General features: G+C 37.5%; 1 protein-coding gene across 3 annotated transcripts in view; it reads left to right on the top strand.

Moving 5' to 3' along the window:
- Positions 1 to 26166, top strand: part of AP1G1 (adaptor related protein complex 1 subunit gamma 1) — a gene marked incomplete at its 5' end in the record, with an annotated part of 96687 nt that overhangs the window by 58653 nt on the left and 11868 nt on the right. For all 3 annotated transcript variants that reach the window (XM_080644571.1, XM_080644572.1, XM_080644570.1), the window contains 15 exons: positions 21 to 117; positions 1535 to 1611; positions 5051 to 5146; positions 5753 to 5833; positions 6040 to 6138; positions 8209 to 8264; positions 9548 to 9661; positions 12396 to 12536; positions 13246 to 13300; positions 16473 to 16595; positions 16785 to 16874; positions 17512 to 17639; positions 19183 to 19287; positions 19954 to 20095; positions 20281 to 20407. In XM_080644571.1, coding sequence (XP_080500697.1) covers positions 21 to 117; positions 1535 to 1611; positions 5051 to 5146; positions 5753 to 5833; positions 6040 to 6138; positions 8209 to 8264; positions 9548 to 9661; positions 12396 to 12536; positions 13246 to 13300; positions 16473 to 16595; positions 16785 to 16874; positions 17512 to 17639; positions 19183 to 19287; positions 19954 to 20095; positions 20281 to 20407 — 1531 coding nt within the window. The remainder of the gene's footprint in view (positions 1 to 20; positions 118 to 1534; positions 1612 to 5050; positions 5147 to 5752; positions 5834 to 6039; positions 6139 to 8208; positions 8265 to 9547; positions 9662 to 12395; positions 12537 to 13245; positions 13301 to 16472; positions 16596 to 16784; positions 16875 to 17511; positions 17640 to 19182; positions 19288 to 19953; positions 20096 to 20280; positions 20408 to 26166) is intronic.

Raw genomic sequence — 26166 nt, 5'->3', positions numbered from 1 at the left:
CTTTTTAATTTTTTTTATAGGCAGCACTGTGTGCTGTTCATGTCATCAGGAAGGTTCCTGAACTTATGGAGATGTTTTTACCAGCAACAAAAAACTTATTGAATGAAAAGAACCATGGTAATGTGATTTCGGTGCATTTGGTAAAGTACTGAGAAGAAGGGGAAAGAGAAAAAGCTTTGGGCAGTGTTAGCCTTCTATCTCAGTGCAGTGGAGTTGCCTTTCTGCTGTGCTGGACACTTCCAGGAAGGGCTGATCAGTCCAATCTCTCTTCCACTCTCATTTCCTAGTTTTACAATTAGAGATTAACTTCTTCATAGCAAATTTGCTTTTCATTTCTGGTCCTCTTTTATTATACTAAAAGTACTGTATTAAGTTACTAATATTCATTGTAATATACAAATGATGCTATCCTTGATTTTCATGTGTAAAATTCTTTGATTTCCTGGCTACTTTATATTAGAGAAAAAAATTATTTCTTTATTGCTTTGTGGTAAGGAGTATAAGATTTGTGAAAATCCTTTTAGGTTACTTGTAACAGGAATTTGTAATGCGTACTCAGATATGTTTTTATAAAAGTTAAGAGGAATTAATATGTAACTATTCTTTCCCAAACATTTTATTGTTATTTTGAAGTCAGTGAAGCAAGTTTTGAGTAAAGAAAATGCGTGTCCTAAATGCAAAGAGAAAAAAATGGTAGGGTGTATTTAATTTGATTAATTCAATCCTAAAACTAGAAGGCTCAAAAAAATACTTGTTGAACAAATGAATGTTTAGGGTACTTATTATTAGTGGCAACTATTGTGTGATTTTTTTTCACTCATTCTGGAACAAGCAAATTCACTTTGTCATCCACAATGACTGTACGTTGAAGTTCTGATTTATTTTATCTGGAAATTTAACTTCTCATTAAGATGTTTGCTTCTTGAATTGTCTATCAGAACTCAGCTAAGAGCATATTAAGTATGGAGCAGGTGATACCTAGCTTATATTGACTGTGAGCATGTCTCTATGTATATTCTCAGATGGAGAGACACATGTACTGGTTGTCTTTTTTTAATTTTTAAAATATATTTTTATTGATTTCAGGGAGGAAGGGAGAGGGAGAGAGAGATAGAAACATCAATGATGAGAGAAAATCCATTGATCAGCTGCCTCCTGCATGCCCTACACTGGGGATCGAGCCCGCAACCTGGGCATGTACCCTGACTGGAATTGAACTGTGACCTTCTGGTTCATAGGTCGACCCTCAACCACTGAGCCACACTGGCTGGCTGGACTGGTTGTCATATTTTAGAAAGCAATTATTTTGGTCAGGTAATTGTTTAAAATATTCTAATTTGACTGACTTAACCATTAAGCATCTATTAAATACCTCCTTTGTATTCACCTTAATGCTTAGATTCTTCAGGAGATTAAAAAACGAAAGTAGCAACTATCCTTTTGAAAGTGACCTTCAGAACTCAAAGTCCTGTTCTACAAAGTTGGCTAATAAATCCAGCCTCATTTTTAGTTTTCATTTGCTCGTTTCTTTCAGGTGTCCTTCACACATCTGTAGTCCTCCTCACAGAAATGTGTGAGCGAAGCCCAGACATGCTTGCACATTTCAGAAAGGTAGGTGCCATTCGATATGCTAAATCTTTCCTGAAAATGATTTTTCTGAAAAGTACATGATGTTCTCACTTATAAATTTTCTTTTGAAAGGAAGCTATGGAGCTGAATAAAGGACTTAACCAGCGCCACTGTGTTTGGGGCTGGAAGCCAGATTTAGGCATATTAAGAACTAGCAATAGTACAATGTTTTTTACCTTTTACAATAGAAGTCTTCACTCATTGTTGGCAGACACACCAATTTCTCATGTGCTTTATCTGCTGTTTTCACATTAAAGTTAGAAAATGTAACCTGCGGTCAGATTATAAACAGGAATGTGTTTGTGTGGTTTATTTATTATTTTTAGGCAGGTGATCTCATTTTTTTTTAAAGGTGAAAACTGCAGACTGAACTTTGACATTAACTTTTACCGAATACAGGGTCCCCCACTGTTCATTTTAGGCTGTTTGTTGACTTCGGTAATGGAAGTCTCTAGCTTTGTTAATTCTCTCCTTTCCTCCCTTTCTTACAGCATTCTAAAGTGGAAATTTTTGTTTTCTCCACTGACTTTTAGAAGGCAGTAGTAAGGAGGACTCAGAGAAAGACTGTTCTTTGAGTTACATGCATTTACTTTTTTTTTTTTTAATAGGGCACTGATCACTCCATAAGTGGGGCTTACTTTGTACTTTAGATCTGATGAGGTTCTAATAGCAGTTCATTTTTTTTTCCCCCCTTTTTCATCCCCTTAGATGTTTATGTCTTGATTAAATTATTGTAAAATAGTATGAGACCCGTATCTGTCCCTAATGCTTGCTTTGTATGTTTTGTTCCTGTTGTCTGTTTGGAATCCTGCTGTATGTTAGAATGAAAAGGTAAGAATTAACCCTCTTTTAGATGGTGCATGCTGGCATTAGGTTCTTAGTAGCTTTTGTGTATCCATCCACAAATGTGGCTGTTAAAAATATACTAATGCTGAAGCTATGCTTAATACTGTGAGTTATTTGTTCTAGCATTTTTGGCTAACTCCCTAGTCCAGTTTTTTGTCTTGTCACTTAAACTCGATTCCAAAGTCAGCCTTGGATTTCAGTTGTAGCCTTTCCTGAATTGTAAGCCTCCTCCTCTGCCTTTCCTTTATCTTTGCTTGAGAAACCTTGAGCAGTGTCCCAGTCGTTTTGGTCATGGCAATTCCAGATCAGTTTGGAGCCTTGACACAAACACTACTTCTTTTTGAAGTAGATATTTTAGAACCATATGTGGGTAACCTCAGGCTTTAAAAAGCTTCCTGTGTATTTCTGAGCTTTCAGTTCAGACTTAGAGCTTTTATGTCCCCCTTACCTGCACTTATCTTGCCTAGAAGTGTTGGGATATAAAAAGGATTTTTGAGGTGGAGCAGGGGGGCATCAACTGATTTTCATGGCTGCAGCCTTTCCCTTTGTCATCTTACTTTTTGTTTGTCCTGTCATCAGTTTTAGCAACTTTGTTTTTGTCTGAATAATAAAGCTAGGTTCCTAGAATTAGTATGCTGGACATATAGACATTTGTGCTTTTTGTCCCAGGGTGATCTGATGTGGTGTGCTGGCATTTTGGCAGTGAATAAAACAAGGAAAAAGGACTTCTTCAAGATTTAAACCAGATTAAAAAATAATTAGGGTTACGTGTAGTACAAAAAAGTAGGCCATTGGAAAGTATGCAAGGCGAGACTTTTTGTACAGAGCTTGTTAACTAGATAATCTTGATTTTATTATGTTAATTTTAAAGCAGTGTATAAAATTATATTATTTTTACCTCTAATATAAATCTGCCCACAGTTGATAGATTTAATGAGGCTTCTCTCCGTGGTTTAGATTTGTTTTAATTTTGGAGTCATCCAAATTAGATTTTTGTGTGGGTAACTTTATGAATCACTTAATTCTCAAGTGTTATGGCCAAACTTACTTAAATTTACACAGATTATGTTCTCTTATATTTAGAAGTGGATTTAGGATTATGAAAATGTTTTAAGTGTATACCTTGGGCGTTCTTGACTTTTTTTTTAATCTTGATTCCTTTTTAGAGTTGGGGAGTAGGGAGGAGACAGAGTCCAAATACAATGTGAAAAAATAATTGAGTTGCCGCAAAGTTGGGGCTGTTCTGATTGCCTCAGAAGAAAAGGTGATTCAGTTCACTGTGGACACTTGTTAATTTTTAGGTATTTAGAGTTGTTTATATAGCTAAATTGAGTTTTTAGTTGGAGACTGGAAAAGTTCCTATTGTGGCAAACATTGGATTAGGGTTTTAACATTAAATGATTGATCAACAGAACGAAATTAATAATAACATCTAAAGCATCTTTAAGTTCAGCTTGGTAATAAAATTGCCTCTTTTTGTGTTATGACTAAATGAACAAAGTAAAGAAGGACAAGAAGGGAATTTTGACCACAAGGAATGTAGAGTTTCATTAGTAAGATTAGACAGGAAAACAGGCGACAGATCAGTCTGTATAATTAGGTGCTGAAATTAAATTTTACTGAAAATGCTGTCATATGAGTTTAGAACAGGGGAAGGAAATTATTCATGGTTTTGGCATCATCTTAAGGTGAAAGATACAATTTTTCGTGTATCTTTTTTCACTTGGTCAATGTTGGAGGCTTTTATATTCTCTGTTGTTAGTTGGAAAAAGACATAACTAGCTCTATCTCAAGAGGAGAAAACATTTTTTTTCTCTATTTGAGATAGTATGTTTTAAAACTATAATTTTAATAAGGTCACCAGTATTTTGGGTACAATACCATTTTATATTCAGATGTTTGTATATGTGAAGCTAGCACTATATCCAAATGTTGTGAATGGATAAAAACTGAGCATGTTTGTGCCACACCTAAGTATGTCAATCTATAGACGTAGAAATGCAATATGCTTCATAGGCATCTGTTTTACTTAGTTCCCATAGGCTTTCTGACTTGCTGTTATTATAGTATCTTTGCATATATAACTCTGGAGTTAAAAAGTCTAATTTTATCTGAATTTAAATTGTTCTTAGTAAAAATACTCCGAGGTGTTAATATATATATATATATATATATATATATATATATATATATATATATATATATATTTTTTTTATTGATTTCAGAGAGGAAGGGAGAGAGAGATAGAAACATCAATGATGAGAGAGAATCATTGATTGGCTGCCTCCTGCATGCCCCCTACTGGGGATTGAGCCTGCAACCCGGGCATGTGCCCTTGACCAGAATCAAACCTGGGACCTTTCAGTCCGTAGGCCGACGCTCTATCCACTGAGCCAAACTGGCTAGAGCCTCCTAAGTTATATTTAACCAACACCAACAATATACTAGTATATTGTATCAATAGAATTTGCTTGGACTCAGACCCTTGTACCCTTTTTCTAAGCCAAATTACCTGCCTCTTCATGAGAAAGTCTTTGATGTTCACTGTTTTTTGATGCATCTTTCTTCCCTGCAGCTTGTGCCCCAATTAGTTCGTATTCTAAAGAACCTCATCATGTCCGGATATTCACCAGAACATGATGTTTCTGGTATCAGTGACCCCTTTTTGCAGGTGAGCTTGAAAGAAAGCTTTGGATATATGATTTATGTTTAATAGCTTTGAACAGAGCGTTTCCTCCCTCTTTGTGTCAGGTAGAAATTTATAGTTAACTGATTAATTACATTAATAAATGAATAGAGATACAATTCTGTATTTTATTAGATTAATAGAAAGATATTATAATTATAATAATCAAAATTATGTACTACATAGAGACTTATCAGTATATAGACATACTTGTTTTATTGTGCTTTGCTTTATTGCACTTTGCAGATGTTGTATTTTATTTTTACACCAGCAAAAAGGCTACCACTCACTTTATTGCGATACTCACTTTATTGCTGTGGTCTGGAACTGAACCTCGGTGTCTCCGTGGTATGCCTGTAATGCAGCTCTGCAGGTGGTGGCATCCTTTAGCTGTGGTTGTCTAATAACTTCATTAAGACACAGAAACACATGTCATTTCTCTAAAGATAGTATTTAAAATTCTTCTGTTTGAATTTTGACCATTTCTAATGGGATCTAAGACTTCATTTAAGATACTTGAATTCATACCAAGCAAAAAGTTCCTTTGTTCCAGACATAATTTGTTGACATTTCTCATATTTTGTACATTAGGTACGAATTTTACGGTTATTAAGAATTTTAGGACGAAATGATGATGACTCAAGTGAAGCTATGAATGATATATTAGCACAGGTGAGTAGACCAAACTTGCATTATATTTATATTGAATGTTCATCTTAGTATAGTAGGGAGTGGAATGATTGTGGTTATATGGAGCAATTTTTATTTGTGTTTCCTCATTGGTGGCTATAATCAATCACAAAATGTCTCTTGTTACTTTTGGATATTCTTTGGAAGCATTGTTTTATCATTGTGTACCACCCTCTGTGTCTTTTCAGGTTGCCACTAATACAGAGACTAGTAAAAATGTAGGAAATGCTATTCTTTATGAAACAGTTTTGACTATCATGGATATTAAGTCAGAGAGTGGACTGCGAGTAAGTCTTTTAAAATATTTTCTTCTCCCTAAACATTTCATTTAGAATAATTGATTTAGATTTAGCACTTTGGAAATGAATTCCGTTTGAAAATTAACTTTTGGGAAGAATGTCTTAAATATTTGCTTTTATATAGAAATAAACACATAAAGTAAAACAACTCAAACAGTACAGAAGATAGGTAGGGAAGAAAACATCTGCCTGTAGCTTTCACGTGTTGACTCTCAATTCTAGTAGTGCAGGGGTGGGCAAACTTTTTGACTCGAGGGCCACAATGGGTTCTTAAACTGGACCGGAGGGCCGGAACAAAAGCATGGATGGAGTGTTTGTGTGAACTAATATAAATTCAAAGTAAAGGAGCGGAGGGGAGAGCAAGAGAACCAGATAGAACAGCCGGATCCGGCCCGCGGGCCGTAGTTTGCCCAAGGTTGTACTAGTGGGAAGTCCTGTTACCATTTTATAATGTATTTTTTCAGAGATTTTTTTATTTAAATGTGTTTGTATATGTGTATTTCTTCTCTTCCCCACTTTTTAAATCTTTTTACTTGAAATAATTTTAGTCTTACAGAAACAGTTGAGTTTCTGTACACCCTTCACTTAGCTTCCTATACTATAACATCTTGCATAACTATATGTAGTTATCAAAACTAAGAAATTAATATCGGTACCATGCCATTAACTAAATTATAGACTTTATTTAGATTTCACCAATTTTCCTACTAATGTCCTTTTCCTGTTTCAGGAGCTAATCTATGATGCCACTTTGCATTTCATTGTCACATCTCCTTAGTGTCCAACCAGTCTGTGACAGTTCCTTTATCTCTCCTTTTCTTTCATGACTTTGACACTTTGAAGAGCACTGATCAGTTACTTTTTATTTTAAAATATATTTTTATTGATTTCAGAGAGAGAGAGAGAGAGAGATAGAAACATCAGTGATAAGAGCGAATCATTGATCGGTTGCCTCTTGCACACCCCTCACTGGGGATCGAGCCAGCAACCCAGGCATGTGCCCTGACTGGGAATCGAACCCTAACCTCCTGGTTCATAGGTCAGTGCTCAACTACTGAGCTAACTAAGCCGGCTGGGCTGATCAGTTACTTTTTAGAACGTCCCCCAGTTTGGCTCTGTCTGATACTTTATCATAATTAGATTGAGGTTATGTTTTTTTGGTAAGACTATCATAGAAGTGATGTGCCTTTCTTAACATCATATCTAGAGGTACATGCTATATCTATTTGTCTCGGTACCAGTGATATTAACCTTGATCATTTGATTAAGGTGGTGTCTGCTGTGTCTCTACACTGTAAAGTTATTTTTCCCTTTGTAATTAAAAATATTTTGTGGGAGATGCTTTAAGACTATGCAGATATCTTGTTCTCCTCAGACTTTTGCCCATCAATTTTATTCATCAGAAGATCTTGTCTGCAGCAGTTGTTAGGGTGGTGATCTAATGACACTTTTCTGTTTCCCTCATTTTGTCCTCATTAAATAATTGGAATTCTTCTGTAAGGAAGAATTCTCCCTCATGATTTTATTCATTCTTTCAATCATTTATTAATGTAAGAATAACTCGTCCATAGTCTTATAAGAAATAAACTTACTGACTACAATACAATATTTGTGTATAGTTTTTTTTAGATTACATTATCTAAATAACAAAAGTAACTTAGGTTAATTCTTTTCCTCTTCCCACCTTTCAAACCAAATGGTAACATATCATGTATATCGTTCTGCACTTTACTTTTTTCACTTAATGTTATGTTGAAGCTAGTCCATATTCATGTATAGAGCTCATCTTCATTAAAAAAAAAAAATGCTAGAATAAGCATAAAATATACCAGTTTAACAAAACAAAAAAAAAATCTGTCGTTCAGTGGCATTAAGTACATTCACATTGTTGTGCAACAAACACCATCATTGATTTACAGAACTTTCTGGTCTTTCCAGGCCATAAAATACCAACTACCACCTATAAATAGTTTGCACTCAACAGAGGCCAGAAGTGATCCTTAAACAATAGAAATCTTTAATTTTTCTAGATTTTTAACTTATGCTATTTTTCTTTAGGTCCTAGCCATAAATATCCTGGGTCGTTTCTTATTGAACAATGACAAGAATATTAGGTAAAGCAATTGAAAAATGTCTTATATTTTGTTATTATAAAGTCTGTTTTCAAGAGTGACTTTGCTCAAGATCACACATGTATTAAGTGACTTATTTAGAACGTCAGCTCAGGAAACTCAGGATTTCTGTTTCAGTCTGGTCTTAAAACTATTGTTTTGTAAAGAATTTGAGGATTTGCCTCGTGGCTTAATTTTCACACCTTTATACTATAAATCAGGAGTCATTAAACTTCTTCTGTGAAGGACCAGATGGTCAATCTTTTAGGCTCTGTGGGCCTTTGGTCTCTGTGGCAATTACCAGCTGTGCCTGTTGGCATGAAAACAGTCACAGATCATACAAATGATGAATGTTGCTGTTCTGATAAAAATTGATTTACAAAACCAGGCAGCAGAGGACTGGATATTTGCAGGTAGCCTGTAGTTTACTGACCCAATATAGAATGTGTTTGTCAATTCCATTTATTTGTGTGTGTGGTTTTTTTTTTTTTTTAAGATTTTTAGAGAAAAGGAGAGGGAGAGAGAGAAACATCAATGTGAGAGTGAAACATTGGTCAGCTGCCTCCTGCATGCCCCCTCCCGGGGATGCAACCTGGGCATGTGCCCTGACTGGGAATTGAACCAGCAACCTTTTGGTACACAGGATGACACCCAACCAACTGAGCCACACTGGCCAGGGTGACTACTTAAAGTAGATGAATTTATTAATACTATCTTTTCTTCGTAGTTTATCCTGTTTGCCCTTTTCCCTCTTTTAATCAGGAGAAAAAAATTTTCTTACCTTGCTAAGCTTGAAAAAAAAAAAGTGGAAATAATTATTGTGGTATCCTGAATTATCTCCTCCTTCCAAAAGAATTTTTAATACTTGGATGTTATACTCAAAATTTTGTATGAGTCTCAAAAGCAGAGTAAATACAAATGGTAAAATTGAAATAATTTACTTTTGCATTTTGGGGCTAAGGCCCAAAAAGGCATACTATCTGCTTATTTTGTTGTACTTTTTGGAAGAACTTGAAATAATTGAGCCAGTCACTTTTAGAAGTTGCAATGGACTTGACCATGAATGCAAATACTCTAAATCCAAGGCTTCTTCTGGTTGTCATTACCTTAATGTGTCTTCTATGCCTTTAAAATGTTACCATTATAGTTATTGTCTTTCTTTTACATGTTTAAAATATGTGCTTTCCCTTAGTTTTTAGATATTTTTTGTCATTATTTTAGGCAGAAAAAACACACCCTGAATTTTACATTTTAATTCTGTTCTTCTGCAACTTCGTTTTATCCAGATATGTAGCTCTGACATCTTTGTTGAAGACTGTGCAGACAGATCATAATGCAGTGCAGAGGCACAGAAGCACCATTGTGGACTGTCTGAAAGATTTGGATGTCTCAATAAAGCGGTAACAGATTATTGATAGTTCTTTGCCTCCACCCCACCTGGTAACTTTGTAATAGTTTTGGAAGTGAGAATGTTGACCTTTATGTATTGTCCTCATTTTCATAGATGAATTCTCTGCAGAGTAAATCCTTTTTTAGAAAGGATTGGCAGGGCGAAGGTTAGGTCAATGAAGGAGGCCAATAAGGAATGCTTCAGTGCACAATGAAGTTGTTCCTTGGTTCTTTGATAAATAAGACAGATAAAGAGATAAGCTTGGCAAAAGGTTACTTTATGGAAGTACTGTGCTTTGTGTGTTGGAGGATGAAAAATATAGAGTGATCCATCGGCTAAGTGTTTTATCACGATGCTGAAACTCAAATTGCTGACAGCACACTTTTTCTCATAGTACTTGTGCCCCAAGATACTAGAGGCAGCCGTGTTTTTTAGAACAGTGCATCTAGGAATGACGTTAGGAAGCAGGTAGATAGCACTTTTTAACATTTTTTTCTCCATGGAGTAGCTCTACTGGTTTTCCTCTTAGAAGGATTATAAATGTTTGTGAAACCTAACTATAGTTGGTCCAGTGAACTTTTAGTTGTGGTTGTATGTTCAAATCCAGAACAAATTAGAGTTGAAATGATCTCTGAAACCATTCACATAACAAACATTTATTGATATTAAGTTCCTTTTGTTTGCAGAGAACGCGTACTAAATGCTTGGACGATGTAAAGATAAGATCTTGACTCAGCAATAACAACTTTCACATAGTTCTTGCAAAGTAAAGGATCTACGAACACTCTCTCAGTTCTCTGAGCAAGCCAGTGAGACTAGGCAATTACTTCTATTCTCAATTAACAGATTAGTGAAAATATAGTCCCAAAAGGAATCAAATGACTTACTCTAAACTGTACCCCTTGTACGAGGGCAGACCTGGGAATAGAAATCAGGCCTTCTGACTCCTATTTTGTTTTGTTTTTCTATAGCTTTGCATTTTAAAAGTAAAATCTGTATCTCCTTGGCTGCCAGACTGCCTTATTTTGAATCCTGCTTCTGCCCATAATAGATGTGGTCTAGTTACTTAACCTTTTAGTGCTTCAGTTGTCCCATATGTAAAATTTCCATACAAGAGAACCCATTTTCTAGGATTATACAGGATTAATTGGATTAATATAAAGTACCTTAGCATTATATGAGAATTATCTGTTATTGTATTTCTATAAGGATTGATTTTTTTTTTTATTGCTTATAAATTAGCTAAGATGACAGTACTTTCTACTTATTAAATTAATATTTTTGGAAGTCAATCTATATACCATGTTTGATGTTATTGACCAAATATGAAAAGATGTTTATAGTAATCTTATAACTTTTATATGTCAAACATTTTCATTTTGCCTTGGTTAGCAAATTTGATAGGCAGTTATAAAAACTTTCATTTGCTCTCATGGCACATGCCCTTTTTTCCTTTTCATGGCCCTCATTCTCTCAGTTTTTTTTCCAGCTTTATTGAGATATAATTGACATAACATTCTGCAAATTTAAGGTGTACAGTGCATTAATTTAACACAGTCATATATTGCAAAACAGTTATCATAGCATTAGCTAACACCTGCATCATCCTATATAATAAAAGCCTAATATGCTAAGTGTCTGACCGTTTGTTCAGCCGTTCCACCAGTCGCTATGACACTCACTGACCACCAGGGAGCAAATGCTCCAACCAGTAGGTTAGCTTGCTGTTGGGTTCCAGCCGATCGGGACTGGGCAAGATGGGCTGGACACGCCCTGGAGCCCTCCCGTGGTCCCTCCCTGGCCCCAGTTGTGCACCAGTGGGGTCCCTCGGCCTGGCCTGCACCCTCTCGCAATCCAGGACCCCTGAGGGGATGTCAGAGAGCCGGTTTTGGCACGATTTCTACAGGCCAGGCTGAGGGACCCCACCGGTGCACCTATCCGTGCACTGAGCCTCTAGTATTACATAATTACTGTATATTTTTTGTGTGGTAAGAACATTTAAGATCTATTCTCTTAGCAGATTTCAGGTATATAATACAGTGTTACTAACTTTAACCACTCTGCTGTACAGTTAGATCCCTAGAACTTAATCATCTTATAACTGGAAGTTGTACCCTCTGACCAACATCTTTTCTACTCCCCACCCCTCGGCCCTGGTAAACACTGTTCTAGTCTCGGTTTCTGTGTGTTTTTTGCTTCCACATTTAAGTGATATCCTGCAGTATTTATCTTTCTCGGTCTGACTTACTGCACTTAGTGTAATGCCCTCAAGGTTTGTGTTTATGATAATTTTCCACATACCTCAGTGTAAACTGTGTTACATCATCTTTGGACAGAAGTGAGTGTAATAAAAGAGTATAATGACATTATATATCACATTTTTAAGGAATAAATGCAGAGAGATATCTTTGGGTAATAATTTTGTTGACTCTTTTTGAGCCTTTTAAGTATTCTAGATTTCAGCTTTATAAAATAGATTATTGAACCCAAAACTATATTTTTGGTCAGTCGTGTCTTTCTTAGTGTTGAAGAAAGTGTTGAACGAAGATTCAAAATAGAAAAACTAACTTTGATAACTTTTGTTATCTTGTGTGCAAAGATTGGGTCACAGGATCATGCAAGAACATGAACACATCCCCTAGTGCTTGGTGTTCAGAGAGAAAACCCCTGGGTCTTTGTTTCATTCCCACAGTAAATATAACTGGTTTCTTTCTTGTTTTGTTTTGTAATTTCTCCCCTGCAAGGCGTGCAATGGAATTGAGTTTTGCCCTGGTAAATGGGAATAATATCCGAGGCATGATGAAGGAATTACTTTATTTTTTGGATTCCTGTGAGCCAGAATTTAAAGCAGACTGTGCATCTGGAATCTTTCTTGCTGCAGAAAAGTAAGATTTAATTTTTACCTTTATTGATAAAAGATGCTTGGAATTTTAAAAAGCATTTTTAAAAGATGAGAAGAATGTTGTAAACATGTTTAAAACATGTAACAGTTATTTTAAACTCCCAATTAGAAATTAGTTTTGAGGAGGCCATGATAGCCAGCATTTAAGTATACTAAGACCCCTCCCCCTCCAAAAATCCCTCTTTTATAAAACCTGGGATTTATAATCCTCCTATAATCTGTTCTTTAACCTATCATTCATGATGCCCTCTTTATGAGGATATAGATGTTTCAGCATCTGAATTGTGGTTGTGTGTAAAACTTTTAGGAAGAAGTACCTAAAGATTTTGGTAGTACGGTTATTTCTACACTTTCCACTGTGAATTTAAAGGACCAAGTTCCTAGTCCTGGTGTTGTCTGGGTATGGGAACAGTCCCTTTTCTTCTTTCTTCTCTATCCTCTCCTGACCTGACTTTTTTTCTCAGGCAGTCTTTTTTCTTAGCTCAGCAACTCCTATTGCAATACTAGGTAGACCATCTGAATTGACAGTGCGCCATTTCATCACCCTGGGAAATGGGTATTGCTGATAGATTTGAAGGTGAAATGTCCCCAAATATAATCACTTATGATAATAGGCAGGATTTTTAAAAGTCACTGAGCACAGTATAATTTACAGGTTCCAATTTCTTCACCTGGTGCCATTATTTTTTTAGGTATGCACCTTCCAAACGGTGGCATATAGACACAATTATGCGTGTTCTGACAACGGTAAGTAGCTTTTTTAAGTTAACATATACTAACTGCTGAATGTGCTGATTAAGGCAGAGAAAGCCCCTATTCTCATGAAGCTTATGTTCTAGTGGGGAGATAGGAAATTCAGGGGAAATATGTACTATACTGTCAGGCAGCGGAAAATGCTACAAGAAACATTAAAACAGCATGAGGGACTATGATGATGGCCGAGGAGGATGGAATATGGGGCAATGGGCCAAGTATTTTAGGTAGAGTAGTCAGGGCGGGTCACTCAGAGGAGCTAACCTTTGAGTAGAGAACTTGGTGAAATTAGCCATGCAAAGATTTGGGAAAGGAGTATACTAATCTGAGAGAATAGCAGGTGTTGCAAAGACATTAGGTAGCAATAAGCTTGGCCTGCTTGGAGAGCAAGAAGGCAAGTGAAGGCAGAGATTGGTGACATTGATGCAGGGCGAGATTATATGGGGCCTCACAGGAGTTTGGTTTTTATTGTGAATGTGTTAGGAAGCCATTGGAAGGTTTTGAATGACTACATTTGTTCTGGATTTAAGATTACAGTTTTATAAGGTATTTTTTCTTTGTTAGTTGTCCAAAATTTTGGAGATTTTTCTATTATTTGATTAATAGGGATTAGAGATGTCAGAGTAAAAATGAAAGTGTAGTGGCATATAAAGGAAATATAACTATCCGTGTGTAATTATGTTACCAGAAGTAGATTCCATAAAGGTAAACATTCACACATTTGATTAGTTTATCAAAACATACTGCTGTTTTGCCCTAACCGGTTTGGCTCAGTGGATAGAGCGTCGGCCTGTGGACTGAAGGGTCCCGGGTTCGATTCCGGTCAAGGGCATGTACCTGGGTTGCGGGCACATCCCCAGTAGGGAGCGTGCAGGAGGCAGCTGATCGATGTCTCTCTCTCATCGATGTTTCTAACTCTCTATCCCTCTCTCTTCCTCTCTGTAAAAAATCAATAAAATATATTTAAAAAACAAACAAACAAACAAAAAAACATACTGCTGTTTTTAATAATTTTTTCAATGTTTTCTTTGACCCATGTGTTATTTAGTACCATGTTGTTTAATCTCAAACTATTTGGGGATTTCTCAGCTATCTTTGTGTTACTGCTTTCTAGTTTAATTTCATATGAATTCTATTCTTTTAAATTTAAGGTATTTTTTATGGCTCAGAATGTGGTCTGTCTCGACAAATGTTGCATGAGAACTTGAGAAATTGTATTCTGCTGTTGTTGGATGAATCCTGTCTAATAAAGAGGGAATATGCTAATTAACCCTCACACCCTCACAAAGATGACAGTGCCCACAGCCAATAAGGAGGGAATATGCTAATTGACTGCCACACCCTCAAAGATGGTGGTACCCAGACCCCTCAGCCCCGCTGGGGCAGCAGGCGCGCAGCATGGCCAGGCCTGCCCCCAGCTGGGTCCGGCCACTCCACGCACCTGTTTCCGGAGTCCCCCAGTCCCCTCGGCCCCCCAGCCACCCAGGGCTGGCCCAAGGCGCAGGCAAGCCTCGGATGGCAGCTGCCCAGCCGCCCAGGGCCGCCTGAGGCTCAGGTAACCAGGGCCGGCCGAGGCTTGCGCTGCCAGCAGTGGCAGCAGCAGAGGTGTGATGGGGCATCGCCTTCCTCTGATCGCTGGGTCGTCTCCCGCCCCTGAGGGCTCCCGGACTGTGAGAGGGGGCAGGCCGGGCTGAGGGACCCCTTTCCCTCCAGTGCATGAATTTTCATGCACCATGCCTCTAGTTAGTCTATAAGTGTCAATTATATCCTGTTGATGCATCCTTTTATTTCAGACACTCTGTTTTCTCCCATAAGAATGTAAATATTTAAGTTACACCACAAATTTTCTGCTTTTTAGCTTCTCACCTTTTCTTTTTCACCATTTTCCCAAACTTCTTCTGTTTTTGTATTTCTTAACAGAAGTGGGGTATCTCAATCACCTGAGAATTTTTTCCTCCTTTTCTTTTGTGCTTTCCAAAAACACATGGTTTGGTTTGGTCTCAGTGTTGTAAATCATATCCGCTCTTCTGTCCAGTAATGGGAGATTGATGAAGATGGGTTGATATTAGGCACAGTTTTATGTCTTGTGAGCCTGGCTGTCATAATGCCCGGACAAGGCCAAGATTTAGGTCCTCATAGGTTAAAAAGCTTTACTTTGTTCCATGGATGCAAACAGTATCTCAGACTTCCAGAGCTACTATTAAAAACTCCAGAGGACATTAAAAACTCCAAGTAATTAAAAAAGGTGGATAATAAAATACAGAATATTTCCTACTCCTGGGACTAATGGTTGGTTCTGTAATATTTATAAATTCTAGTCTTCAAAGAACAGTGCAAGGTTTTAAATAAACTCAAGTTTTATAAAAGTTACTTTTACTTAATATGCCCTATTTGAGCTGTTCATGTACACTTCTCTTGCCATCCTCCAAAATAACATGACTACTTTAGCTAGTCCATATAATTTTAACATTTTTCGGGGAGTTGTGGGATGGGAGAGTTTGTTGTAACTCAGTTCCCAGTGAATGTACTTCTTAAATTTTGAAATCTCAAATGGGGTGGGCAAACGTACGTTTACAGTTGTGAGCACACAAAACAGAGTTTGTTCTTGTATTATTTATTAATTATTGTATTTATTTTTATTATTTGTCTTATTTTGTATCCTTGCTTATGATTTCTTTTTTAGGTAATTATGGCTGATAATTTACCTACTTTTGCCCACCCCTGTACCTTATCTGCTTTGTGTAGAAAAGGTCTTCTTGACATTTTTAAAAAACTCTTCATGGATTTATTTTTTACTGTATTTGATATAAGCTCAGAGGCTAAAGTACCAATATCAAAAGGGAACTGAATTATAACAGTGAAGGCTGCTATGTAAAATTTACCTATTCCTTATGTAGTTAGTAACTTCTTGAAATTTTTAAGTCTTTATATTTTCCTTTTACTATGGACAAAGAGAAGATTTTATTTTTTAATAAAATTTAAAAACTTGGAATATTCATTTAAATAAGTAAGACTTCGAAGTTTTAGCTGTTTATGAACCTGAGAATTGGAATCAACTTTGTCTTTGAAGGGTTTTTTTAGTAGTCTCCTTTTAACAGCAATAGTAATAGCTAACGTTTATCATCATTATGTGTTTCTAGGGGTAACTGTCTGCATTTCCTTTTAGGCAGGAAGCTATGTTCGTGATGATGCAGTCCCCAACTTGATCCAGTTAATAACCAATAGTGTAGAGATGCATGCCTATACTGTCCAGCGCTTATACAAAGCAATTCTCGGTGATTATTCTCAAGTAAGTACTTCATTTGCCTTTTTTTTTTTCTGCTTTGGGAGGAAATTACACTTTATTTTCCTTGTATGTTCTTATTACTAACACTCTAGATGTACCTCAATTTTGACCTTTATGATTAGATGACCTATGATTTGCATTAATCTTTGTAAGGGTTAAAATCTTTGACAAACAGTGACTTTCTTTTGACAGCAACCTTTGGTACAAGTAGCTGCATGGTGTATAGGTGAATATGGAGATCTTCTCATATCTGGCCAATGTGAAGAGGAAGAGCCTATTCAGGTACCCCTTGTTCCTCTTGGTCATAGATGGGGAAAAGAGTAGTTTTGGTCATAAGCAGGCAGTGTTTAGTGAGGAGTTGTGTTTGATTTCCTTGAAAACCTTTTAAAGAAATAATATTGGAATTATATTGGGAAACCTGTCAGTTTTTGAAGTGGAACTTATTGAGCCATTTTGAGACTTTAAAAACCACCTTAGCATCCACTCTCCATTTTGTCAGGGGGAATTATATTGTTTCTCTTACTCTCTGGTTGATTTAAACAAGAAGAAATGAGACCTATAGCCATATTTCCATTTGCTCATTAAAGGACTGGCTTTTAGGAGAAGTTGTGGCAACAATACTTGAACTCTATGTAACTTTTTTACCTTCCTCTACTTCTGCCTCTTGCAGCTAAATATGCCTCTCAGCCCCCAATGGGTATTTTCCACTTTTTTTAAAAAAAAACAAACATACCTTCCACTTGCTTCTGGTTGATGGATCAGTTTGGACAGTTAAACTGGCCAAGAACAGATTGTGTTAGAAGCTTTGGTAGTGATGATAGGATTGTCTTTCTGGTGGCATCCTGTGACTTGATATCAAATTTTGATAATTACTTTTACATTTCATTGTACATTGTCTTTTTTTTTTTTTTCTCTTCAGGTAACAGAAGATGAAGTGTTGGATATTTTAGAAAGTGTCTTAATCTCTAATATGTCTGCCTCTGTGACACGAGGTTATGCCCTCACTGCCATTATGAAGCTTTCTACTCGATTCACCTGTACTGTAAAGTGAGTATGGAGAAAAAGTAGGGTGAACAGGTTGTTTTGTAACCTTTAAAACATTTTATTATGGAAAACTTCAAGCAAAGGCAAAAGTAGAGAGAATAATAAAATGATTTGCATATACCTATTACACCACAATAACAATCATCATTTCGTGGTTAATCCTTATTTCATCTATGCTTTGCACACCCCATCATAGATTATTTTGAGCTTGTGATGTTTTTAAAATCAGATTTCTAATGCCCATTTTTATTTTTAACTGTGACTTGATATCAAATTGAGAAGTTATTTCCCCATATAAAGGTTCTGTTTTATTGTAATATTTTGGGATGTCTGGATAGGAAGAAAATCATGAGGGTTGTGGTGTTTAAGTCTTTAAATTTTGCTGTTTACTATTTTGTTTCGTTTTTAGTTGTTTTTTTTTTTTTAAATATATTTTATTGATTTTTTACAGAGAGGAAGGGAGAGGGATAGAGAGTTAGAAACATCGATGAGAGAGAAACATCAATCAGCTGAGCTGCCTCATGCACACTCCCTACTGGGTATGTGCCTGCAACCAAGGTACATGCCCTTGACCGGAATCAAACCTGGGACCCTTGAGTCTGTAGGCCAATGCTCTATCCACTGAGCCAAACTGGTTAGGGCATTATTGTTTTTTTTAAAATATATTTTATTGATTTTTTTACAGAGAGAAAGGGAGAGGGATAGAGAGTTAGAAACATCGATGAGAGACATCGATCAGCTGCCTCCTGCACACTCCCCACTGGGGATGTGCCCGCAACCAAGGTACATGCCCCTGACCGGAATCTGGGACCCTTCAGTCCGCAGGCTGACGCTCTGTCCGCTAAGCCAAACCAGTTAGGGCTGTTTTTTAGTTTTTTTAAAAAATATTTTTATTGATTTCAGAGAGGAAGGGAGATGATGGTATTGAGGTATATATGTATATGGGTTTTTTTGTTTTTTTAAGAGTAGCACTGTTTTTAATGAGTTTTAGCCCAGAATATAAAACAAGGTGCTAGCTGTGGCCTCAGTGTTAGTACAGCTGTAAACAAAGGCTTTCCTTCCCCCTTAAAGCCAAGTTACAAAAGGGTATCAGACAGATGGGATGAGACATTCCAGGCTATTTCTGAAAAACTATAACCTCTTCACCCCACCCCCACCCAAAAGGAATTCAAATTCTGGGCTTTTGTTGATCCAAGAGATTGTGTAAGAGAATTTCTCTTCTGAGACCTTTTGGGGTGTAGGGGTAACTTTTCTTGGTTTTGTTGTTGATTCTGTTGAAAGTCCGGTCACTGGGTAAGTAAGGAAGCCAGTGTGGTTCTTTATGAGTTCTTCTGAGTAACTGTGATTGTGACTGTTTTCACTTCAGTGTATGTTGTGTATATGTTGGATGAATGAAGATGAAGGAAAGATGTTTTGTTTTTGAAAGATTGTGTAAATTAAGAAAAGGTATTTCAAAATTTTAACCAGAAAACTCTGGTTTAAGCAGTCTGCTTGTTTATGAACTTTCTTTTGGGTATTTGAATTCATTTGTCATTTTATCCCAAAGCCGAATAAAGAAAGTGGTTTCCATCTATGGAAGCAGCATTGATGTGGAACTCCAGCAGAGGGCAGTAGAATATAATGCACTTTTTAAGAAATATGACCATATGAGGTAAGTAAAAGAAACTAAGCAATCAATGCATGTGCCTCTTAGCATCCCAAACTGATTGTCATAATCCATAAAGGAGACTCATCCCTCATGTCTTATTAACTGGACTTCACTACCCTGTTCAGTTCTAATTGTTTGACTGCTTCTGTTTTATTCATTTCCTATTCTGCCTAATCTCTAAAGAAAGAAGTTAACTGGCCTTTCATTCCTTTTCTCCCCTTTCTTTTGATACAGAAAGTTAGCTTCATTTTCCATTTTATTTGGTTTAAGAAGTAAGAGCTTTTTCTCTAGAGAATCTCATCAGATATTACTATGAACATTTTGGTGTCATCTCCCACCGTCCCCTTCTGTTATACAGTATTTTTATTGGAACCTGTTAATATCTACTGATTCACCTTACTTTCATTCCAACTTCTCTACCACTGAGAAATCTCAGTTTCTTGGGATTTAGGTGGACAGTTTGTCCATTCAAGGTTTCTTGCCTGCCCTCAATCCAGCTAGGCATTTAGGTCATGTATCCTTATAATCCACCTTCTATTTTAATGTATGTGTTGGGTGGGTAGGGGAGATGGCTTTTCATGTTTGGCCCCAATATAGTTACAGTGATTGTTTTGGGTAGGGAATCTAGATTAATTGCCTGGAATTTAACCACTTCAGATATTTTTTCAGGTCTGCCTTGCTTGAGAGAATGCCTGTCATGGAAAAAGTGACCACAAATGGTCCTACGGAGATTGTGCAGACAAATGGAGAGACAGAACCAGCTCCACTAGAGACCAAACCACCACCCTCTGGGCCACAGCCTAGCAGCCAGGTAGCTTTTCACTGGCTTATCTGGGGACACTGATGATCAATAGTTCCTTGTAATCTCTTAGCTGGTTCCCTTCAGTGTTCCTAGATTGACTGATGATTCTCTTATTTTTAAGTGTTGAAAGAGCTTTGCATTAGAAGTAGACTAGGCAAATGATTAATAAATTGAGATATTATTTTCTTGTTTAGGCCAATGATTTATTGGATTTGTTGGGAGGAAATGACATAACACCTGTTATTCCAACTGTACCTACAAGCAAACCAGCTTCTGCTGGTGGAGAGCTTCTTGATTTGCTGGGAGACATCAACCTTACAGGTGAGGCCTGAGTGGAATTATTTCATGCTGAGATAGGGATAAGGGTTTGGGGAAAAACTATGCTGAACATGGACTTTCTAGCACATCAATCAGTTGAAGATGGGCGAAGCTAAGTCAGAAGCAAGATTAGAATATTCACAATATCTGGGATATAAGGTGCCATGCTAACGCTCTAGAGACATTTTTTTTTTTTTTTTAATTTGGGGAGAATTACTTGTATTTTAAAACTTTCAGGCTGGAAAAATAAAATCCCAAGTCACCTTTGCTTTTAATTAGTGTCCGAAGACATCACTTTCTCTAGGTTTCTTTCTACTCATGGTTAGTTTTTAAGAGCTCCCTTCTTCCCTATTATTAAAGCAACTAGAGGCCTGGTACATGGAATTCGTGCACGGGTGGGGTCCCCCCCCTGCCTGGCTAGCGATCGGGGCTGATCAGGGCCATCTCACCCAGTCCCATTCGGGGCTGGTGGCCAGGGAGGGACCGCGGGAAGGCTCTTGGGTGTGTCCGGCTCCATCTCGCCCAGTCCCGATTGACTGGACCCCAGCAGCAAGCTAACCTACCAGTTGGAGCATCTGCCCCCTGGTGGTCAGTGCACATCATAGCAACCGGTCACTTAGCACATTAGGCTTCTAGATATATAGATTGTAACTCATGGCATGGAATGCTTGGCACGCACTTTCCCTCCAGCCCCTGGTCTTGGAGACCTCATGTTCTTCCAAGGCTCTGTTCACCCTCTTCAGTTACCACCCGAAGTACATTGCATCATGTGCGTGGAAACCCCTTGCAGGCTCCATGGGTGTGTCTTTACTTCCCTGCAGTTCCAATTGCCCCAACATAAGGAGAGACACTCTCATTATCAGGTAACACCATCGTGGTAAGACCCCTGCTCAGCCTACTGCAGTGGTTTTAAATAGGCCATGGGTCGCCCTAGATGGTTTGGCTCTGTGGATAGAGCCACAGCCTGCAGGCTGAAGGATCCTGGCTTCAATTCCAGTTAAAGGCACATTCCTGGGTTTGGGTTCAATCCCCAGTAGGGGGCGTGTGGGAGGCAGCAGATTGATTCTCATCATTGATGTTTCTATCTCTCTCTCCCTCTGCCTTCCTGTCTGAAATCGATAAAAATATATTAACAAAAGTAAAAGTAAATAGGCCATGAATCAAACGTCACTGCTCTCCATCCAGTCCCCTCACCCCCTCTTTTGTCTTCACTTCCCACACACACTCTGCTGGGGTCTGTAAAATGGGGTCAGGATTTCTACTTCAACCAAGGGCGATGCTTCTGCACGGCCCTCCTTCCCAGCCCATCTCTGTCCCCAGTCCTGTGGGGGTCTCTCCCTCCCATCTACCTTGATGGGCCCTGCTCTGACCCCTCCTCCTGCGACCTGTCTGCAGCCTCCCAGTGCGCATCATTGGTTGAGAGGTTGAACTCCCATCGGAACTCCGGTTGAGGGGACAATTTGCATATGAGGCTTTTATTATATAGGATGGAAAGAGGAAATCATTAATAATTATATTATTCAGCCCTAACCGGTTTGGCTCAGTGGGTAGAGCATCAGCCTGCGGACTTAAGGGTCCTAGGTTCCCTTCCAGTTAAGGGCATGTACCTTGGTTGTGGGCACATCCCCAGTAGGGAGTGTGCAGGAGGCAGCTGAATTGATGTTTCTCTCTCATCGATGTTTCTCTCTATCCCTCTACCTTCCTCTCTGTAAAAAATCAATAACACACATATATTAAAAAAATAATTATATTATTCAAATACAACTTTCATTTGATTTTTTTCTTATTTTGTTTTAGTAGTAGACATTTGTAGTTGATGTGTTCAGCGATGTTATGAATCCCTAAGTCTAAGATTATCACTGTAGTATATAGTTTTTGGCTTACATGACTTCTTTAAAAGTATAATGGAGAGTTATACTTTAACCTCAAGTAGAAACCGGCCATAGAATAAGGATGTTGGATGATCCTGTAGACTGCCTATTACAGGCTAAATTATTTTTTTCTAACACAGCAGCCTTCTGGAGCTTATATATGTGTCTTAACAAAATTTTATTTTATTATTTTTTAAATGTTTTTATTGATTTTTTAGAGAGAGAGGAAGGGAGCGGGATAGAGAGCAGGCCCCCTACAGGGAATGGAGCCTGAAACCTGGGCATGTGCCCTGACCAGGAATCGAACCCATTACCTCTACATTCATGGGTTGACATTCAACCACTGAGCCACACTGGCTGGGCTCTTAACAAAATTTTAAACTGTTATTTCTTAAGTACTTTCGAGATCCTCAAATGCCAAATCTATACTGGAATATGGAAAAGTAAAAACAGTCCCATAGTTTAAACATAGTGTGTAGGTGATATGGTTTATTTGTTAACATATTAGCATTGCCATAATAGTACGTAGTCTTTACAATTACAATTTTATTTTATTTTATTTTTTAATATATTTTATTGATATTTTACAGAGAGGAAGGGAGAGGAATAGAGAGTTAGAAACATCGATGAGAGAGAAACATCTATCAGCTGCCTCCCGCACACCTCCCACTGGGGATGTGCCCGCAACCAAGGTACGTGCCCTTGACCGGAATCGAACCTGGGACCTTTTAGTCCGCAGGCTGATGCTCTATCCACTGAGCCAAACGGGTTTCGGCTACAATTACAATTTTAAATAGTTGTCTAATATTTCATCAAGAACTTTGTACCATTATTTATTCAATTCCTTACTATTGTTTGTTTCCATATTTTTCTTATAACTAATGCTTCAACAACATAGTTATATAAATTTGTCCTTATTTTGGATTACTTTCTTTGACTAATTACTTAGTCTTTCTGAATCTGTTTAAAATAAACATGACAGCCCTAACTGCACTTGATCTTAGCCAAAAGGCCGAGAAGCGATGACAGCCCTAACCGGTTTGGCTCAGTGGCTAGAGCATCTGCCTGCGGACTGAAGGGTCCCAGGTTTGATTCCAGTCAAGGGCATATACCTTGGTTGCAGGCACATCCCCACTGGGAGGTGTGCAGGAGGCAGCTGATCGATGTTTCTCTCTCATCGATGTTTCTAACTCTCTATCCCTCTCCCTTCCTCTCTGTGAAAAATCAATAAAATATGTTTTAAATCTCTTTAAAATAAAGATGACAAATACTTAACCTCAGAGAGTATTTATGAGGAATGGTGACTTATTCAGTGCATGTATGACTCATACTAGGCACATGATGTTATTTACCTTAACCTCCATGTATATTGCCGTGTTTCACTATACAATCATAAGTATTGTGTACTATCATTTTTTTACGAGCCCTAGCAGATTAAAGATTGGCCCTATTATTTTGTTAATTTCAAGTTTTTCAATCACAGGGAATGATTCATATATATCAACTTTTTTGCATTATACATGAATTTTATTTTTCCACATTCCTTTTGAGTCCTTAACTCATTTATCATGGAGTCTTAATATTTTGTTTTGTTTTTGTTCTTACTTTCTTGTTTTCCCAGTCTTATATGAAAAAGCAAAACAATAACGTGTCAAAAGCCTAGATTTTCCTTTACTAATTCATAATGTGTTTTAAACACATTTTCCCATTATTGAGTTATAGATTCTTTAAGTCATCATTACTTATATCCTAATGCACAGTAACATAAATCAGTGGAAATCTAAATAAATTTAGTGTGTGCTCTTAGAGGAATTGGTACAGTAAGTTTCTGTGGTACTACCTATTGTACCTTTGGAGGAGAAAAAGGCTAAAATTTAAGGGACTTAGGGACCCATATGTTATCTATATATTTTGGTAGCCTCTAATTTTCCATGGGAACACGTTTCTAAAATTGTTTTGAAAATGGTAATTGTGGAACAATTAGTAGATTAGATTTATATAAACTATGAGAACTATATGAATATTTCTTTGTATACTTCATAGGCAATCTTCTTGACTGCATGTTCTGCAGTGTCATATCTGTTTTTAACTTCTTGTGCTTTGCTTAGTCATCTGTTTTTCTACCTTCCTTGCTAAATTTTAGCATGCTTGTTGTTTTTTCCCTTAGTATTGTTAGGTATTTTTAATTTATTTATTTTATTATTTTTATTTTTGGAATGGATCCTATTTTTATTTTTTAAAATACAAACATTTTTTCTTCTTCTTTTTTTAATAAATCTTTATTCAGATTATTACAATTGTTTCTCCTTTTTCCCCCCATAGTTCCCCTCCACCCAGTTCCCACCCCACCTTCTGCCCTTACCTCCCCCCCACTGTCCTCATCCATAGGTGTATGATTTTTGTCCAGTCTCTTCCTGAACCCTCCCAAACCCCTTTCCCCCTGAGAATTATCAGTCCACTCCCTTTCTATGCCCCTGATTCTATTATATTCACCAGATTATTCTATTCCTCAGGTTTTTAATTCACTTGATTTTTAGGTTCACTTGTTGATAGATATGTATTTGTTGTTCATAATTTTTATCTTTACTTTTTTCTTCTTCCTCTTCTTTAAGAATACCTTTCAGCATTTCATATAATACTGGTTTGGTGGTGATGAACTCCTTTAGTTTTTTCTTATCTGTGAAGCTCTTTATCTGCCCTTCAATTCTGAATGATAGCTTTGCTAGGTAGAGTAATCTTGGTTGTAGGTTCTTGCTATTCATCGCTTTGAAAATTTCTTGCCACTCCCGTCTGGCCTGCATAGTTTCTGTTGAGAAATCAGCTGACAGTCGTATGGGTGCTCCCTTGTAGGTAATTAACTGTTTTTCTCTTGCTGCTTTTAATATTCTCTCTTTGTCTTTTGCTCTTGGCATTTTAATTATGATGTGTCTTGGTGTGGTCCTCTTTGGATGCCTTTTGTTTGGGGTTCTGTGCACTTCCTGGACTTGTAAGTCTATTTCTTTCACCAGGTGGGGGAAGTTTTCGGTCATTATTTCTTCCAATAGGTTTTCAGTATCTTGCTCTCTCTCTTCTTCCGGCACCCCCATAATTCTGATGTTGGTACGCTTGAAGTTGTCCCAGAGTCTTCTTACACTATCTTCAACTTTTTGGATTTTTTTTTTTTTTGCTTTTTGCTTTTTCGGTTGAGTGTTTTTTGCTTCTTTGTATTTCAATTCTTTGACTTGATTCTTGTGTTCCTCTAGTCTGTTGTTGGGTCTCTGTATAATATTTTTTATTTCAGTCAGTGTATGTTTAATTTCTAGTTGGTCCTTTTTCATATCTTCGAGGGTCTCGTTATATTTATCGGCCTTTTCTAGGATATTCTTGAAAAGCCTTATAACGGTGGTTTTGAATTCTATATCCAGTCGTTTGTTTTCCTCCATTTCTTTCTTTTTTTTTTTTTTTTAATATTTTATTGATTTTTTACAGAGCGGAAGGGAGAGGAGGGATAGAGAGTTAGAAACATCGATGAGAGAGAAACATCGATCAGCTGCCTCTTGCACGCCCCCCACTGGGGACGTGCCCGCAACCAAGGTACATGCCCTTGACCGGAATCGAACCTGGGACCCTTGAGTCCGAAAGCCGACGCTCTATCCACTGAGCCAAACCGGTTTTGGCCCTCCATTTCTTTCGTTTGTGATCTGTTTGACGCCGCATTTTCACTGCTTCCCTGAGTTGGTAGGGTAGGTTTCCTATATGGCCCAGTGGGTTGGCCTCCCCAGTTAACCCGAGGTGGACACCCTTGGTGCACCCCTTTGTGGACTGTGTGTACAGCCTTGTTGTAGGTAAGTCTTGATTATTGTTGGTATCACTGGGAGGAATTGACCTCCAGGCCAGTTGGCTATAAGGATC

The sequence above is a fragment of the Plecotus auritus genome, assembly GCF_963455305.1.
Source record: "Plecotus auritus genome assembly, chromosome: 10".
Lineage (NCBI taxonomy): Eukaryota > Metazoa > Chordata > Mammalia > Chiroptera > Vespertilionidae > Plecotus > Plecotus auritus.
The sequence above is the reverse complement of the archived record's forward strand: the minus strand, read 5'-3'. Positions and strand labels throughout refer to the sequence as shown.